This window comes from Dipodomys spectabilis, unplaced genomic scaffold (genome assembly GCF_019054845.1).
Source record: "Dipodomys spectabilis isolate Male_0828 unplaced genomic scaffold, ASM1905484v1 ptg000215l, whole genome shotgun sequence".
Lineage (NCBI taxonomy): Eukaryota > Metazoa > Chordata > Mammalia > Rodentia > Heteromyidae > Dipodomys > Dipodomys spectabilis.
The window spans coordinates 8,018,399-8,036,013 of NW_024870892.1; the positions used below are offsets into that span (position 1 = coordinate 8,018,399).

At 53.9% G+C, this 17,615-nt stretch overlaps 1 protein-coding gene and 1 pseudogene across 1 annotated transcript; one reads left to right on the plus strand and one right to left on the minus strand.

Moving 5' to 3' along the window:
* Positions 1–4,903: 4,903 nt before the first annotated feature.
* On the minus strand, positions 4,904–6,119 carry LOC122122743 (annotated as a pseudogene).
* A 561-nt stretch (positions 6,120–6,680) lies between these two features.
* Positions 6,681–16,822, plus strand: Proz (protein Z, vitamin K dependent plasma glycoprotein). The gene is made up of 9 exons (XM_042697005.1): positions 6,681–6,750; positions 8,779–8,942; positions 9,803–9,827; positions 10,445–10,558; positions 11,027–11,158; positions 11,592–11,677; positions 15,216–15,333; positions 15,883–15,887; positions 16,325–16,822. The coding sequence occupies exons 1-9, from the start codon at positions 6,681–6,683 to the stop codon at positions 16,820–16,822; spliced, it is 1,212 nt and encodes a 403-aa protein (XP_042552939.1).
* The last annotated feature ends 793 nt before the right edge of the window (positions 16,823–17,615 follow it).

Here is a 17,615-nt window from a genome sequence, read left to right on the forward strand (position 1 = left end):
GGAAGGAGGCTTGGGCTCACACTAGAGCAGAGCCCAACTGCCTGTCACAGCTTTGTTCCTGTGTGGCCTGAGCTCTGACCCCCCTCCCCACCCTCGCTCAGCCACAGAGCTCAGCCACCCAGAGTCAGCGTCTGGAGCTCTAGGTGCACACACCTAGGGTTCAACACCTGCTGTGGCCAGGGGCCCCAGGCCCCACGAATGCTGGTCGGGTGGCATGTGGGTGCTGGTTGGTGTGACACAGGCATTGTGGTAGGGGTGTTCCTCTGAGTTGACTCTGGGACAGCCAGGTCCTTACCAGGAAGGCCTGCACTCCTAATGGGCGTCATGGAAACAGGAGGCCGCTGTCCCCACGCCACCACCCAGATTCACCCTGAGAAGGACTGCGTGGTGTGTGCACAGATCAAGTGCCTGCTCACAGAGCAGGACAGTGACCCCTCACATGTGGATTAGGGATGGGGTAGAGGGAGCTCCAGGTCTCTGGGATGAGGCTGTCCCAGAAGTTCTGGACTTCCTCCAGTGACTTGCACCTCCGAGTAGGGCCCATGGTACCACCTTTCCTTTCCCTGCCCTGCTGCAACTCAACACTGCATCCATGTCCCAAGTCACACGGTTAGGAAAACAAGCAGATTTTCAGTAAACAGAATTGGCCATCCAGATGGAGCTGCCCTGTGTTTCCCAAAAGTCCCGGTACAGTTTGCATTTTGCGCAACTTTGATAAAGCAAAGGTTAAAAGTTCTAGAACAAAACTTCCCCCAACGTCGGGAGCAGACAGAACCTTTTGTAAACAGGAGGTTTTGTAAGGCTAGGAAAAGTCAATGTGCACAAGCCCTCTGTTTCCTGGAACCTGTCGGGGGTCTCCCCTTGCCTGCCCTGCACAGACCCAGCCAAGCCCAGGCCTTTTGCAAGCCTGCTGTCTGCTGCCTGCTTGCTCCTAGCCCAAGTCACCCTGCTCCCAAGAGGGAAGGCTCAGCTTCCCGGCATCTGCAGAACTTTCTCTAGGCCGCAGGCCTGGATTCCTATTCCCAGAGATGACAGCTTGTGTGGGCCCTAAGAGGCTCGCAGATCAGCAGCAGCTGGGCACGCGCTGCAGGACCTTCACCCCGTGTGTCACAGGCATGCCACAGAAACGGAGGGCCACGGGGAGCCCGCATTGTGGATGGGTATGGACAGGCCTCTGCGGAGGCCCATCCAGAAAAGAGCCCACCCAGGATGTCCTGGAGGGATGGTGGGAGGTAGGGGGCATCAACAGCAGACATTTAACCTCTCACCTGAGCAGCACATGCTTCAGCAGCAGCATATTGCTGACTAAAGCCACCAGCAACATGCCCAGGGCCTGGTCTATGACCTTGTTCCACCAGTGACTCCGGGGAAGCCTATCTTTGTTCAGAACAACAATCCATTGGAAAGTGAGAACTTAAGGACAGAGTGCAGCAGGAGCAAAGATGGAGAAGAGAGGGGTGTGACATTTCTCCATGAGAGTGATGAGCAGACTTGCATACCACAGTCATCATGCCACAACCAGGACACTGCAACCACAACACCACAGCCAACCACAATATCAGTTGTGATATTGCAGTCATGACACCATAACCAACATACCACAGCTATGGAACTACAGCCACAATACCACAGCCAACCACAATATCAGTCGTGATATTGGAATTTTTATGATACCACAACCACAGCACCACCACCATGACACCACAACCGACATGACACCACAACCAACATGATACCACAGCCATGAAACTACAGCCACAATACCACAGCCAACCACAATATCAGTCATCATACTGAAGTCGTGATACCATAACCACAGCACCACCACCATGACACCAAAACCAACATGACACCACAACTGACATGATACCACAGCCAGTGGTATCATAGGGCCGAGCCCTATGCTGCTCAGAGCCAGAAGGGAGATGACCCCTCAGTTCTTGATCCTGGGGTGCTGAGACATTGCCTCACTCCAGGGGACAGGCAGTTTAGAAGCATGGTGACGAGTATGGGGCCCAAGACTGTGGAGAAGGACACAAATGAACAGGAGGGCTTTGCCGGAAGACAGTGGCTTTCTCCAGTTCCATCGTGGATATGGCCATCTTTGCAGGACTTGGGATGAGTTTCTGTTCTGGAGGGTCCTGCCCCCTAAAGCCGCCAGAGTGTCACTGGCTGGCAGGTGTCACCATGACCCTCTCTGCTGACCCAGCCAAGCAAGCAGGGCATGGCCAGGACAGGCAGTGCTGAGTCCTCCTCACCTCTGAGTGCCATTCTAGGGCTGAGTCACTCTGTTCTCACAAAGGTGGTCCCTGTTCTTGGGGTGTTCCATCTGTAGGAAGGCCTGGCTGTGTACAGTTCCTGGATGCTCAGAATGCACCTCAACAGGACCAGGGGAGCAGTGTGAGGGGCGTGGTCTCTCCAGGAGGGGTGTGGTCTCATCAGGAGGGGCATGGTCTCATCAGGAGGGGTGTGGTCTCACCAAGAGGGGTGTGGTCTCATCAGGTTGGGCATGGTCTCATCAGGAGGGGCATGGTCTCATCAAGAGGGGTGTGGTCTCACCAAGAGGGGTGTGGTCTCATCAGGTTGGGTGTGGTCTCATCAGGAGGGGCATGGTCTCATCAAGAGGGGTGTGGTCTCACCAAGAGGGGTGTGGTCTCACCAAGAGGGGTGTGGTCTCATCAGGTTGGGTATGGTCTCATCAGGAGGGGCGTGGTCTCTCTAGGATGGGTGTGGTCTCACCAGGAGGGGTATGGTCTCATCAGGAGAGGTGTGGTCTGGGCAGGGGGAGTAGTCTTAGCTACATCTGACTGGACTTTGTGGCTGTCCCTGAAAATGTGAGATCCCTGGGCTCCGTCGACCCCAGGTCAGCACAGGCTGGGACACAAAGCACACAACCAAGCCTCATGTGGGCAGCAGTAGCAACTCCCACAGGAACCGGAGGATTTCATAGATAGCTAGTGGCAGATATGAATGTGCTCAAGGTCACTTTTAGGCTCTGTCAGACCTCGCCAGGGGCCCACACAGAGGAAGAGGCTGGCAGAGGGTGGCAGTGCCCCAGGGTGAGGGAGGGTGCCAGCCCTGGGATGTGTCACCAGACCAGGCCCATCCTCCTTTCTCATGTGTCTCCCCTTATTTCCTGCCTGGTCCTGGGTGGCTGAACCCCAGGGTGGAAGGACCACCACCAGTCCCCAGGGAGGCCCTAGGAGAGGTGCCTATCCTCAGCAGATCAAGGACAAAAGTGTGGATTGAACCAGTGAAAGAAGGATGAACCTGGACCAGCCTGTGCCTGTCTCAGCCAGGAAGGAGGGAAGAAACATCCTCTAGGCATGTACACATCTCCAGGCCTCCAAACAAGGAGAGTGCTTCAGAGGTCCATGTAAATCACAGACTCCAAGAGGACCTCGCCCCACAGGCTGTGAGCACACAGCTGCCTGGAAGACACAGGAAGGCGAGGGATGCTGAAATGGGCACATTGTGTAGGGCTGATGACTGAGGGGACCAAGCTGGGACACAGTGAGGACGCAGACAACCAGGCCACTGGGGGAACAAACCTTGGGCTCTGCGGCCCCCATCTAGCTCTGCCAGTGCAGGGATTGGAACAGCCCATGAGGGAAGGCCACAGAGAGGACAGCCCAGCATTGGAAGGACGAGGTGCAGCATGGCTCCAGGGTATTCAGAACTCAGGAGTCAAAGCCCCTAGCATATGGCTTGTCTTTTCCCACAAAGGGCTGGGGGATGAGGCTCATGTTGTACTAAGGGATGGGAGGAGGGTGGTGGGCGCCACTTTTGATGTTCTGATGAGAGTTGTTCTGTGGGATTTGTTGACCAGAGGGCCTCTTGGAGGTGGCGGGTGAGAAACCTGCCACAGGAAACCACCGTAGAAGTCGTTTTACCACTGCTATAATCTGAATGTCCGTGTCCCACTGTTTTTCATATTTTGAAATGTTGACACCACCTCATACCGAGGCCTGGAGCCTCTACCTCTCTTCCTGGGGGGGACATCGCTGGGCAGCACCGTCCATGAGCCGCAGCCCCACACAAAACCCTGACCCTGTCGGTGCCTCTCCTTTGATTTCTGGCCCCTACCACTGTGAGCCGGGCGCCTCTGCTGCCTGGAAGGCGCCCAGTCTGCAGATGTTGTCCTGGGGCTGCCGGCACACAGCAGAGCCTGTGAACGACTCTCAGTCAGATGCACCTGGCCCTAGCCTAGTTGCCTATTTTTAAGCAGGTCTTAAAATTATTTAGTGATTTTTAAAAACTAGTACCTCACACTTGCCTGACTTGTTTACTCAGCTGATGCTCTATCACTTGAGCCAGGTCTCCCACACAGCTTTTTGCTGGTTGTTTTGGAGATAGCTGGCTTTGGGCTAGCTCTGAACCAGATCTGAGCCTCCCAAATAGCTAGGATTACAAGCAGTCTAGCAAAATGTTCTGAAAAGTGTAAATTTCCGCATGGAATTGTCTTGAAAAGCACGTTTTTCAAGCCTTTTCATAACAGGTGGCACAAAGATTGTTCTTTTTTTTTTTTACTACTAAAAAAATTGTACTTACTTAGAAGCATTCAGAATGTCCACAAAACAGCTGCAACTTTTTTTTTTTTTTGCAATTACAGAGTGGTATTCAGTTAACAGAACAATTCTTTCGTATAAGCTGTGTCAGACAACTGAAGATGAAAAACTACCATCCCCATATATAACTAATTTGTGCTGTGCACCAACAAGAACCTGCTTTAAATTTCCATGCCAATTTACATCCCTCATACTGTACCAGGCAAGGTTAGTGGCTATTGAAAATACCACCAGGACAGGGCTATCTAAAGACACATTCGGTAGTGTGTTAACTATACAAAAAAAGACACTGTACAGTTTAATAACAAATCTTACACAGCCTTACATTTCAATTGTTTTCTTTAAAAGGAGTGAGTTGTGTACAGGGGGGTTAAATGCTTTATAGACAGGAAAAAAACTGTGCTAGAACCAACTTATTCATCATCATCCTTTTCATCTTCATTCTCATCCTCTTCTTCGTCCTCTTCATCTTCCTCCTCTTCCTTCTTCTTCTTGCTCTTTTCAGCCTTCACAACTCCTTTTCTTTGCTGCATCAGGCTTTCCTTTAGCTCTGTAGGCAGCAATATCCTTTTCATGTTTTTCCTTCAGCTTCGCAGCCTTCTTTTCCTGAGGTTGCTTGTCATCTGCGGCAGTGTTGTTCCACATCCCTCCCAGTTTTTTTTCAACATCACCAATAGACAGGCCAGGATGTTCCCCTTTGATTTTAGGGCAATACTCAGAACAGAACAAGAAGGCCGAAGGAGGCCTCTTGGGTGCATTGGGATCCTTGAACTTCTTGTTTCCCCTTTAGGAGGGATGTATGTTTTCATTTCTTTTTCATAACGGGCCTTGTCTGTCTTGGCCATATCTTCAAATTTCCCTTTCTCTTTAGCAGACATAGTCTTCCACCTCTCTGACCACTTCTTAGAAAAGTCTGAGAAGGGGCTGGGAAGGTGGCTCAGTGGTAGAGCACTTGCCTTGCATGCATGAGGCCCTGGGTTCGATTCCTCAGCACCACATAAGTAAAAAGAAAAAAGCTGGAAGTGGCGCTGTGGCTCAAGTGGTAGAGTGCTAGCCTTGAGCTGAAGAGCTGAGGGACAGCGCCCAGGCCCAGAGTTCAGGCCCCACGACTGGACCCCCCAAAAAAAAAAAAGAAAGGAAAGTCTGAGAAGTTGACAGAAGCATCCAGGTGCTTTTTTTTTTTTTTTTTGGTCGTGGGGTTTGAACTCTGGGCCTGGGCACTGTCCCTGTGCTCTTCAGCTCAAGGCGAGTGCTCTACCTCTTGAGCCACAGTACCACTTCCAGTTTTCTAGTGGTTTATTGGAGATCAGAGTCTCACGGACTTTTCTGCCCGGGCTGGCTTTGAACCACGATCCTCAGATCTCAGCCTCCTGAGTAGCTAGGATGACAGGCGTGAGCCACTGGTGCCCAGCCCAGGTGCTTCTTCTTGTGCTCCTCCTGGCAAGTTTGCACAAAGAATGCATATGATGACATCTTGCCTCTCGGCTTCTTAGTATCTCCTTTGCCCATGTTTAGTTTTTCTTCCGCGAGGCACAGAGTCGCTCAGTGCCTGTCCGGCTCTCACTTGCCCCTGGGCTGTCTCTATAGAGCTCAATGTACTGCAATGGCCATGAGAGTGGGAGCCAGAACAAAGATTGTTCTTAATCCTATACAATTAAGTTCCAGGTGTTAGATGATTTTGGCTTACCCACTGAAAATTAACTGTTTTTGTTTTTGTTTTCCTTCCTTCCCCTTGGCAGTACTGGGGTTTGAACTCAGGGCCTCATGCTCACTCACCAAGCAGGCACCCTGTATGAACCACTCCTCCGGCCATGGTTTTTCCCTTCACCACAGTTTGTAGGTGTTCACCGGCTTCCCTGTCACTCGGAGGCTGCTGGCCTCGCTGTCTTTTTACCTAAATGAGATCTTCTGCTTCGGTGAGTATTCAGTTTTGCCTTTCTGGGCATCACTGGCACATGCTCCCCGCTCAGGCTGATGGCGGGCAAAGGCTGGGGGTCGCTCTGCACAGCCCTTGGGGTATTTTGGAGCCTGCTGGCCAGGCCCCTCCCCAGGGCCCTGGACTTTGCTGTTTGCATACCTTGTCCTGCCCGCCCTGCCAGACCCTGCGTTAGCATGGCCGGCCGCGTCCTGCTGCTCTGGGGGCTCCTGCTCCTCCTCGTCCTCCCCCAGGTGCGGCTGTCAGGTAGGCGTTGCTCTTTGGTCTGTCCCTTGCCCTTTCCAGCACAGCCACGAAGCTTCCTCGGGAGGGTGACCCCAGGGGCCCCGGCAGAGTGGGGTGGCTCAGGGCAAACCAGCAAGAACTCAGGAACAATTTGCTCAAAGACGGCTGGGGACATGGACTCCCCGGCCTCCAGCAGGGGGCCTGTGGCCACAGTCTACCCAGACCCTGGCCCATAGCCTTTCTTGGAAACAGGGTCTTGGCAGAGGCCACTAGCAGGAGAAGGTTGTCCTGCTGGAGGCCCGGTGCCGACAGAGACACAAGAAAGGCTGTGGAAGAAGAGGCGGGCCTTAGAACTCTGTGGCCTCAAGCCCAGGGATGTGGAGGCCCTGCAGCTGGCTATGCATACCTGACCCACCCACAGGCTCCAGAACCATACGTTCTCTGGTCACCATGCCCTTGGAGCACACTCCATCCAAGCAGGAACTGAAGCAAGCATCACCAAGGACAGAATGAAGACCAATGAGGCCAGCAACAATTTACAATGACAGTGAAGTCAGATGGGTAGGTAGGTAGGTAGATAGACAGACAGACAGACAGACAGATAGATATATGTATCCTTCATTGTGTCATAGGCACAACTTCTTCCAGGTTGGGTTACTTTTAGCCAAAAAAGTTAAGGGATGAGCCAGGCGCCAGTGGCTCATGTCTGTCATCCTAACTACTCAGGAGGCTGAGATCTGAGGATCGTGGTTCAAAACCAGCTCAGACAGGAAAATCTGTAGGCTCTAATCTCCAATTAACCACCAGAAAGCCAGAAGTGGTGCTGTGGCTCAAGTGGTAGAGCATTCGCCTTGAGCTGAAAAGCTCGAGGACAGTGTCCAGGCCCACAGTTCAAGCCCCATGACCAGCCAAAAAAAGCTAAGGGATGGTGAAGAAGTGGAGGAAGGTGCTTCTCCTTCACATATAAAACCATGAAGCTGCATGTGCCAGAAATGGTGTATCACCCACCAGAGTGGTGCTTGGAGCTCCACTCACCACACCAGGCAGCAGCATGGAGGGAGGGACAAAGAACGGAACTGGGGGCTGCACCCAGTGTTTTCAAGATGCCTCTAAAAGCTCTCAGGGGTGACCCCCAGCCCTGCCGTTTGTGTCTCCTGGCCAGCGCTTGGGCCTCCACCCCTGCCCCTGCCTTACAGAGGTCTGGAAAATGGTCTTTGCTTTGGGCAGCTGTGAGTCCATCTGGAACTCGGGTCTGTAGAAGGCTGCCCAGGTCAGCAGAGTGGACCTTGGTGCCACACTTCCGTCTCCCTGCCCTCTCTCTGTCATCTAGAATGTTCTCCATGTCTGCGCTGCAGGGCCCCATGTGATCCCAAGGAGGCCACAGTGCTGGGCCCCACTGGCCTGTGGCTGGGGAGGCCAAGCCTGTGTCCAGGCCTGTGGCTGCCGGGGTCAGGATCTATTTATTGCACCTTCTCCTCTCTGACTGAAATGGTTCCAGTTTTCCATTCTCTGCCCTGGCTGTGATTCTTCCCTTTGGTGGGGAGGCGGCTCAGCATTTACACCTGTGGCACAGGTGGACTTTCACACGTGGATACCTGTCTTGCTCCTCCCAGGCCCATACTACACTGACAGCCACAGCCTCTCCCGGCAGCAGATACGGGGAGAGGGGTGGTACTTGGATTTGAACTTGATGTACACTTGCCAGGCAGGTGCTCTACCACTTGAGCCATTCCCTCAACCCTTTTTGCTTCAGTTGTTTCTTGGGTAGGCTTTTTGCCGGGCCCTGGCCTGATCATGACCCTCTTTTGTACACCCCTAGAATGACAGGCCCACCCAACACACCCACAGGGCCCTGCTTCTCTACTAGTAAAATGTCCATCTGCAGAGCAGTGTCCCCGTGGCTGGGGTCAGGCACGTCGCAGGGACGCCCGTGCTGTCCCAGTCCTGTGGAGCCCAGGCAGCAGGGGTGGGGCACGCAGCTAGCTGATGCCCCATCCTCTCCTGCAGTGTTTCTCTCGGCACCCCCTGATGCCTCGTCCTCTCCTGCAGTGTTTCTCTCAGCCCCGAGAGCCAGTGCAGTTCTCGGGAGGTGGAGGCGTGCTGGCTCCTACCTCCTGGAAGAGCTCCTCCAGGGGGACCTGGAAAGGGAGTGCTACGAGGAGATCTGCGTCTACGAGGAGAGCAGGGAAGTGTTTGAGGACGATGTGCTCACAGTATGTATGGGGGACGCAGGAACCCCACTGTGGGGATACAGGAACACAGCCCCACCGCCTTGCCTCCTGACAGCTCTCTCCCCAGGCCTGCCTCCGGAGCACAGGGCAGCACAGAGCACGCTGGAGAACGCACACCACTCTTTCTCTTTGCAACTGCAGGAGGACACAGGACATTGGCAGGGAGGGGCATGTGTGGGAGATGGAGTGTGTACGTGTGTGCATGTGTGTATGTGTATGTGATTTGGAACAATGGAGTCACAGGTCCCTGGGTCCTGAGATGGACAGGGTCATCTGCCTCATCTGGAGTGGGGACCCTCCCTGGCTGCTGGGGTGGGCTGAGTTCCCCTGCATTTCCTCCACTGCAGGATCAGGCACTCACCAGCCCCAGCACCTGCACCAGGATGCGGCTCCTTGGAAGGGCACCTGAGCCGGGTCCACTAAGTGTGGTTGTGAGCGTGGTTGTGAGCGAGGCCAGGCTGGGGGGTGAACGTGGTTGCGAGTGTGGTGATGAGCGGTGGCCAGGCTTGGGGGGTGGGGTGAGCGTGGTCATGAGTGTGGTCGTGAGCGGAGGCCAGGCTGGGGGACGAACTCAGCTGTGCCTGGGGAGGGGCCCAGCCCTCAGGAGTGTTTCTGTGCCCCCCTCAGTGGGAGGTGCCAGGTGTATGTGGGTAGGTTGGTTTCGTGGAGTTGGCAAATGTAGGTTCCCTATAACTAAGGACCTGCTAACTAGAGAACTGCACGTCTTCCTCTCTACCAGCATGTCCTTCTGGGTGAACAAACCCAATCTTTCCTTGATGTTCAAGCTCATTCACAAGGTGTGTGCCTGTGCTAGTGACTATTTTTATGTTTCTTGTTCACAGGAGGAATTCTGGAGGCAGTACAGGGGTGAGTGGCTCTCTCCCTTGGGTGTGCTTTTCTCTGTTACCTCCTGGGGTGGATGAGGCTGGGAGAGCCCTGCTGGGCCCCTGGACCTGGCCTTCCAGGCCTTCAGCTCCTGGGAGCCAGCATTTGGCCCTGCCCCAGGGATGTGTCAGAGAGCCCTGCAGACTGCCAACAGGCATCAGAGGAAGCCCCATGGTTCCTTCTTGCCGAGAGTGTGTCAGGCGTGGGAGGGGCAGCTAGTGCTCAAGTGTGGGCTCCCAGAAGGCTCAGACTTGGGAGACCTTTGATCTGACCCAGATGCATGTAGCCTGAGGCCTGCTCAGCAGGCCTTCTTTGGCTGGAGTACTGGCACAGAACTAGGGGACTTGGGGCCGGGGTAGGGTTGGGGGAAGGGGGAGCCAGGGACCTTCCTTAAAATGAGTTGGGAAGAGCTGCAGACACCCCACGCATGCAGGTAGGCAGGGCAGCACACCCAAAGGAGGGAGCGGGCTGAGCAGGCAGGTTGAGGTGGTGAGGAAGGGAGGCAGCTGCGGACACCAGTTGGGGCAGGAGGCACTGGAGGCCAGCTCTGCATTGACAACAGAGGTGGCACTGCAGGCTCAGAGCTCCTGTCCCCATAGGTGGCTTTCCATGCACCTCCCAGCCCTGCTTCAACAACGGGTCATGCCAGGACCACATCCGTGCCTACACCTGCACCTGCTCCCCTGGCTATGAGGGCAAGAACTGCGAGATGGGTGAGGCTGCCCCGCCCCAGCGGTGCCCGCTGCCTCCCAGGCACCAGGTGGCCCTGGGAGCCTACCTGATACACTAAGGGAAGCCCTCCCACTATACTCAGCATTCCCCTGGGCATTGGCCGTGTCTGTGGCCAGCCCTCCTGCCCCAGAGAGACCTCACAAATTCTTTGTGGCATGGAGTCCCCCTCTCCCTGTCCCCAAATCTACCCATGCCCCATCCACAAGCTGGAGAGCACACAGCGGGGGTGCCAGCTCAGACAGGGAAGTCCTCGTGGGACCAGCGCATGGGAAAGCTAGCCTGCCCAGACCTAGACACACCACCACACTGATGGAAACACAACCAGGAGGACAAGCACAAGTGCCACGGTGTCTTCAAGAGGTGCCTAAGTGCATACCGCTGGTGTGAGAGCCCGGCACCCGGACAAGGAGCCAGGCCCACGCACGCTGCTTTACCCTTTTCCTTTTCAGCTACAAACGAATGCCACCCCGAGAGGACAGACGCGTGCCAGCACTTCTGCCACCCAGGACAAGTGTCCTACATGTGCAGCTGTGCACGGGGCCACCGGCTAGGCCCAGACCACAAGGCCTGCCTCCCCATGAGTGAGTCCTCACGTAGGCCATCACACCCTCCTCCCCTCACAGCAATGGCTAGAGCGCTGTCCTCCCAGCCAGAGCGACACTGCCCTGCGCCCCAACACCCGCACCACAGGGGAGCCAAGGGGAGAGGGGCGGGCTTCATGCTGCACACACGCCGACGGCCTCTCATTCAGATGAGACTGTCCTGCACATGGACGTGTGTGTGCCTGCAGACAAGCCGTGTGTGTCTGTGGACAAGCTGTGTGTGCCCGTGGACAAGCCGTGTGTACCCGTGGACAAGCCATGTGTGCCTGTGGACAACTTGTGTGTGCCTATGGACAAGCTGTGTGTGCCTGTGGGCAAGCAGTGTGTGCTTGTGGATCACCTGTGTGCCCATGGATCACCTGTGTGTGCTTGGGAGACACTGACTTCCTTCCTCTTGCCTCCACACATGAAGACCCATGTGCGTGTGGGGTCCCATATCCTGGACATGCCACCTCGGCAGGCAGAAGCTGGCCCCGTCCTCCCAGCTTCCCTTGGCAGGTAAGAAACGTGACCTCCTCTTACCTGTCATTCCTGTCTTCTTCACAAAGGCTCTGTCTAAGGGTTGGGTGTAGCACAGCAAAAGGATGCATAAGCCAGATTCAGTCCCCAGCACTGCAAAGAAGGTAAAAAGAGGTGATGACAAGCGATTCTGATGTGGCAGGCTCCTTACCCATCTGCGCCTCACATCCTGCCTTCCCCATGCTGAGCCTGCAGTCCCGGGGTCTGCAGCATCCGCGTCACTAGGAGCTGGGTGTTTCCAGCTGGCAGGCCACCTCCCTGGGAAACCTGAGCATCTGGGTGCCTGCTTATGGGCCAAGCTGTGGCCCCTCTGCCGTAGGGGACAGGGAGCCTGCCCCAGGCACAGTCCCTCTCAGCTCTTGGTTTAAAAATTTTTTAAGTAGTTGTACAAATGGGTTCCCATTCAACAAATCAGTTTATGAGTGCAGTGCCTCTTGGCTGAAGTTACCCCCTCCATTTCCCCCACTTCCCTTCCCACTGCCCCTCAACCTGCCCAGTCCCATTGAGCTGTGGTTTTGCTCCCTACATTTCTCATTTTGCATTCATTCTGTTATTTTTTTTCCTCCTTGGCTGATTCAGGAAGTTAAATGTTTTACTGTTTCATAATGGTTAACACACACACACACACACACACACACACACACACACACCACACACACACACACACACACACACACACACACACACACACACACACACACACACACACACCTTCTAGAGCAGGGTTTGAAATCAGGGCTTTGCACTTGCTTGGCTTGCCTGCTTGGCTGGTGCTCTACCACTTGAGTCATGCCTCTTGCTGGTTAACTGGAGATGGTGTCTGGTGGACTCTTCAACCTGGGCTGGCCTCAACCGGCAATCCTCTAGACCTCAGCCTTCTGTGAGCTGCAGCTCCTGACACATATGGTTGTTCTTGACACAGAAGCAGAAAACCTGACGAAGCACACAGGGCTTCCTCTCCTTCCCCTCCCACAAAGTGCCACTGGGGCCAGGAATTCATTGTTTTCCTGCCTCATTTAGAACTCCATGGAATAGGCCACGCTTTCTGAGTTTCTGGAATTTTCCCTCTTGCTTGCCTCTTGAGCTTCTAAGGCAGGGCCTTCCCTCTGCTTCAGAGCGGCCTGGTCTGATACCAATGGGACACTCACCACAGAAGCAATTTCAGCTCTCAGTAGCCACATTCACATGAGTAAAAGTGAAGTCAATTTTAACAGTCTATCTTAATATAATCCATTGAAATGTTATTTTTGAAATTGTCTATTTACATTTCTTCATACTGAATCTTCAAAAATCTACAGAACAGGGCTGAGAAGGTGGTTCGGTGGTAGAGTGCTTGCCTAGCATTCATGAAGCCCTGGGTTCAATTCCTCAGAACTATCTACACAGAAAAAGCTGGAAGTGGTGTTGTGGCTCAAAAAGCAGAGTGCTAGCCTTGAGCCAAAGAAGCTCAGGGACAGTGTCCAGGCCCTGAATTCAAATCCCAGGAATGGAAAAAAAAAAATCTACAGAACGTGGCTCCAGGGCCCTCAGTAAGCGTGGAAGGACATCCTGAGGGAAGGGCAGTAGGGAATGCGGCTCCAGGGCTTTCAGTAAGTGTGGTAGTACATCCCTTGGGCAGTGTGTATGTGTGTGTGACCTGAGTCCGATAAGGCAGTGTGCTGGGCAACATCACTGCAGCGGTGGGGGAGGGCAGAGGAGAGGACAGAGCTGAGCCCTGGGCCTGGCACAGCTGAAATGCCAACTTAAGAGCAAATTAATTAGATGGAGGAATAGGAAGGGAAGGACAAAGCTGGACAGCTAGTTGTCAGCTTGATGACCTTGTGTCTCTGCTGTTCCTCTGTAAGCTTCAAAGAACCTTTATTCGTGACCCATTGTCTGCCACTGTCTACCCATTGGTGTGCCAGACTGAGCCTGGGATCGCCTGCAGTAAAGCGGGCAGGTGAAGGGGAGCTCTGAGCCTGCAGGGTGGTGGTGCCTAGCTGTGCCAACACACATGGCCTACACATTGCCATCCTCCTCAGCTTGTTTGCACACAGCTGGCGCTCTATCACCTTGAGCCATGCCTCCAGTTGGCTTTGTGCTGGTTCCTTGGTGGTGGAGTACTGTGGACTTTTCTGCCCACGCTGGTTTCAAATCAAGATTCTCCAGGTCTCAGCCTCCTGAGTAGCTAGGATTCCAGGCGTGAGCCAGCATGTGCACTGTGCGCTGCATCTCATGACAATTTTGTGTTCAGTGGGACATAGTGAATCACACACAGGCAAGCGCAGTTTGTCGGCATGTTATGGGCATGCTGTTTCTAGGCCTGGTTGGTAGGACAGGAACCGTGCCCAGGCGGAGGTTGAGCATTCCTGCCTGCCGCACGCTCTGCCCAGAGCCCTGTCAGATCTGTGCCCACTAGCAGCACACTGGAGCACCCGCTTCCTCCTTTCCAGTCCTCCATGGCTCTTCGTGGCCTTCAGCAGCCCCCATCCACATATACACGCCTGTCATACATACATGCCCGTCATACATACATGCCCATCACACATACTCCCCTGTCCATACATACACACACACACCCGTCACAGCCGCTGACACCTGCAGCCCCAGGTCCCATCAGCCCTGGGTTCCACTCTGTGACTCAGCATCGGGGCGCTCCACTACTCCATCTCAAAAAGCCTGTTGGGCTCTGCCCAGGATACCTGTCCTGCCATAAGCCGCCTCGACACTGGGCAGGTAGCAAGGCACCCACCTGCCCAGAGCCACGTGGAGTCCAGGTAGTGGCCCAAACACTTGTGCTGACTCAAGGTGGCTCCTGAGGTGCCTGGCCATGTTCGTGGTCCCGAAACCAGAGATACATAATATTTGTCTTATCTCCCTCCTCCATGAGGGCATCTGCCAGAACTCTGCCTGGCCCAGAGGGTCGGCACATGCCAGTCAGTGCCAGAGGCCATCGCTGTGGCATGCACAGTGTACACGCTCTGTTTTTTTTTTTTTGGGGGGGGGGGTCTGGTCGTGGGGCCTAAACTCTGGGCCTGGGCGCTGTCCCTCAGCTCTTCAGCTCAAGGCTAGCGCTCTACCACTTGAGCCACAGCACCACTTCCGGCTTTTTTCTTTTTGCTTATGTGGTGCTGAGAAATCGAACCCAGGGCCTCAGGCATGCAAGGCAAGCGCTCTACCACTGAGCCACCTTCCTAGCCTGCACGCTCTGGTTCTTATGGAACAGATCACTAGTCATTAGCTTTACTGCCCCTGAATCCTGCAAATAGCTGCTAATGGCCAGTCCTGGAGCTTGAACTCAGGGCCTGGGCACTGTCTCTTAGCTTCTTTTGCTCAAAGCTAGTGCTCTACTACTTGAGCCACAGTGCCACTTCTTTTTTTTTTTTTTAAAGTTTATTGGAGATCATAGTCTTATTCCTACCTGGGCTGGCTTCAAACAATGATCCTCACATTTTACCCTGCTGGGTAGCTGAGATTACAGGCATGAACCACCAACACCTGGCTGGGTTGCTATTAATTGTCTGTCTGGTTTTTGAAGGTCAAGTTAACAAATTCCAAAGGGCAAGACTTCTGTGGTGGTGTTCTCATACAGGAAGATTTTGTGCTGACAACAGCTAAGTGTTCTCTGCAACACAGAAATATTAGTGTGAAAGTGGGTAAGTACTTTTTCATCAATTTTTTTTTTTTTTTGGGGTCCGGTCATGGAGCCTGAACTCTGGGCCTGGGCTCTGTCCCTCAGCTCTTCAGCTCAAGGCTAGTGCTCTACCACTTGAGCCATAGCGCCACTTCCGGCTTTTTTCTTTTTGCTTATGTGGTGCTGGGGAATCGAACCCAGGGCCTCAGGCAAGCAAGGCAAGCGCTCTACCACTGAGCCACCTTCCCAGCCCATCATCAATTTTTATTAAATTCATTTTCATTAAAAAATTATTTCAGGAGCTGGGAACCTTGCTTAGTGGTAGAGTGCTTGCCTAGCATGCACAAAACCCTGGGTTTGATTCCTCAGTACCACATAAACAGAAAAAACCATAAGTGGCACTGTAGCTCAAGTGATAAAGTGCCAGCCTTGAACAAAAGAAGCTCAGGAACAGCACCCAGGCCCTGAGCTCAAGCCCCATGTGTGACCAGAAACAAAATATTTTATTAAATGATCCTATTTAAGAATAAAAAAAATAAATCAGAGATTCAGCTCTGACACTGAGGTATAGCAGTGGTAAGACATATGTTTGGCTGAGAGATTTGGGACCAAATTCCACCATGAACTCAGAGCATGGCCCCGGCCTCATCTCCAGACTTGTCTGTACCTGCAAAACTTTTCTTGTCAGAGGTTGCAAGATTTCGTAGCTTGCTAACCTGTTCTATAATGAATCTGAAAAATCTTTAAATACATAGATTTTCACCTTCTACTCTCACTTTTGAGTCAACAAACTAACTTGAAAACACTTCCCGACAACCAGTTCTCAACGATTACTGTCTCCCTGGCCATTTCTCAAAACCCAGTGTTCCAAATCATGTACTCTGACTTCCAGACAGGGTAAGGGAGGCTCAGGAAGTGCTGGGATGGTTCTTCTCATGATCTGCCTTCAACTCCCGCCAACACGGAAGGCCGAGTGTCTGCCCACGATTGTAGGTTGTGTCCCGAGCAAGGAGCCACAGGCGATCAGGATCAAGCGTGTTCACGTGCACCTGTGGTATGAGGAGGAGTCAGGGCAGAATGATGTCTCCTTGCTGGAGCTTGAGCAGCCGGTGCCATGCCCAGCCTTGGGGCGCCCTGTCTGCATACCTGAGAGAGACTTTGCTGAGCGGGTCCTCATCCCGGGGACACAGGGCCTTCTCAGTGGCTGGATCCTCAATGGCACTGACCCAGGCACTGTGCCAGCTGGACTGCCAGTCACATATGTAGATGGGGAGGAGTGTGAGCAGGCCCTGAATGTGACTGTCACCACGCGGACCAGCTGCGAGCGGGGCGAGGTGACACCGGGGCAGTGGCTGGAGGGAAGTACCGTCACCAGAGAACACCAGGGCACCTGGTTTCTCACTGGGATCCTGGGCTCATCCCCAGCACCACCACCGGCCGGGCAGGCACACAGGTTCCTGCTCACTACCATCCCCCGGTACTCATTGTGGTTTACACAGACGATGAAGTAATGGAGACTCGACCAGCCAGAAAGGACCCAACATGAGGTGGGAGTTCAAACTTCAGCTGCAACCATGAGGAGACTGACAGGGTGGCTGTCAGGAGTTGGGGCTTGTCCAGGCTCTCACGCCTATGTCACCTGGAGCTGTTTATCTAAACATGGCTCTTAGGGGGAGAAATAAGATACAATAAACAAATCTGTTGGTCATAAGCCAGCCCAGTTTCTGAAATTTGCTTTTCAAGTCTAAGCTGCGTGCTCATAAATGCACTGCAGGCCAGCAGTGTCTCAGCTGGAAGCTATCCACTGGGCTCTCTGCGGCCCTCTGAGCTGAGCTGCTGCTCTCCCAGGGGCCCGCAAAGGGATATGGGGAGGTGGCCTCCCGACCCTTCCTAGGCTTTCAAGAGAGCCCCCACTGTAACACGGGGCACAGGCCCACGCCCCACATGCCCACCGGGCACAGACTTGTGAGCAAAGCAAGAACAGCACTGCAAGCCAGCGACGTTTCCACAGCAGGAAGACACTGACGCAGGCACTGACAGAGGCCCATGCAGGGTGAGGACGCTGACCGAGACTTCATCTCCCACAGGGAGACTTCATCTCCCACAGGGCGAGCTCTGCACTCTGCCACTGTTCAGGACAGGGTCTGCTTTCTCCACCAGGAGGGACAACCAGTTAACATTTCCTCAGCAGAAAACACGCACACTTCAAGCCACTGGTGCCGCAGGCGACTCCTACAAAAGCACTGCAAGCAGCACTATCCCCAGTTCAGGGCTTCAAAGGGTACAGTTGTATGGTGAGGTCCA

Excerpts from the sequence above, each read along its gene's own strand:
- Proz (XM_042697005.1), top strand. The coding sequence starts at position 6,681 with ATGGCCGGCCGCGTCCTGCTGCTCTGGGGGCTCCTGCTCCTCCTCGTC. Across the intron at positions 8,943-9,802 it reads TTGAGGACGATGTGCTCACA|GAGGAATTCTGGAGGCAGTA; the intron begins GTATGTATGGGG and ends TCTTGTTCACAG. Across the intron at positions 9,828-10,444 it reads ATTCTGGAGGCAGTACAGGG|GTGGCTTTCCATGCACCTCC; the intron begins GTGAGTGGCTCT and ends CTGTCCCCATAG.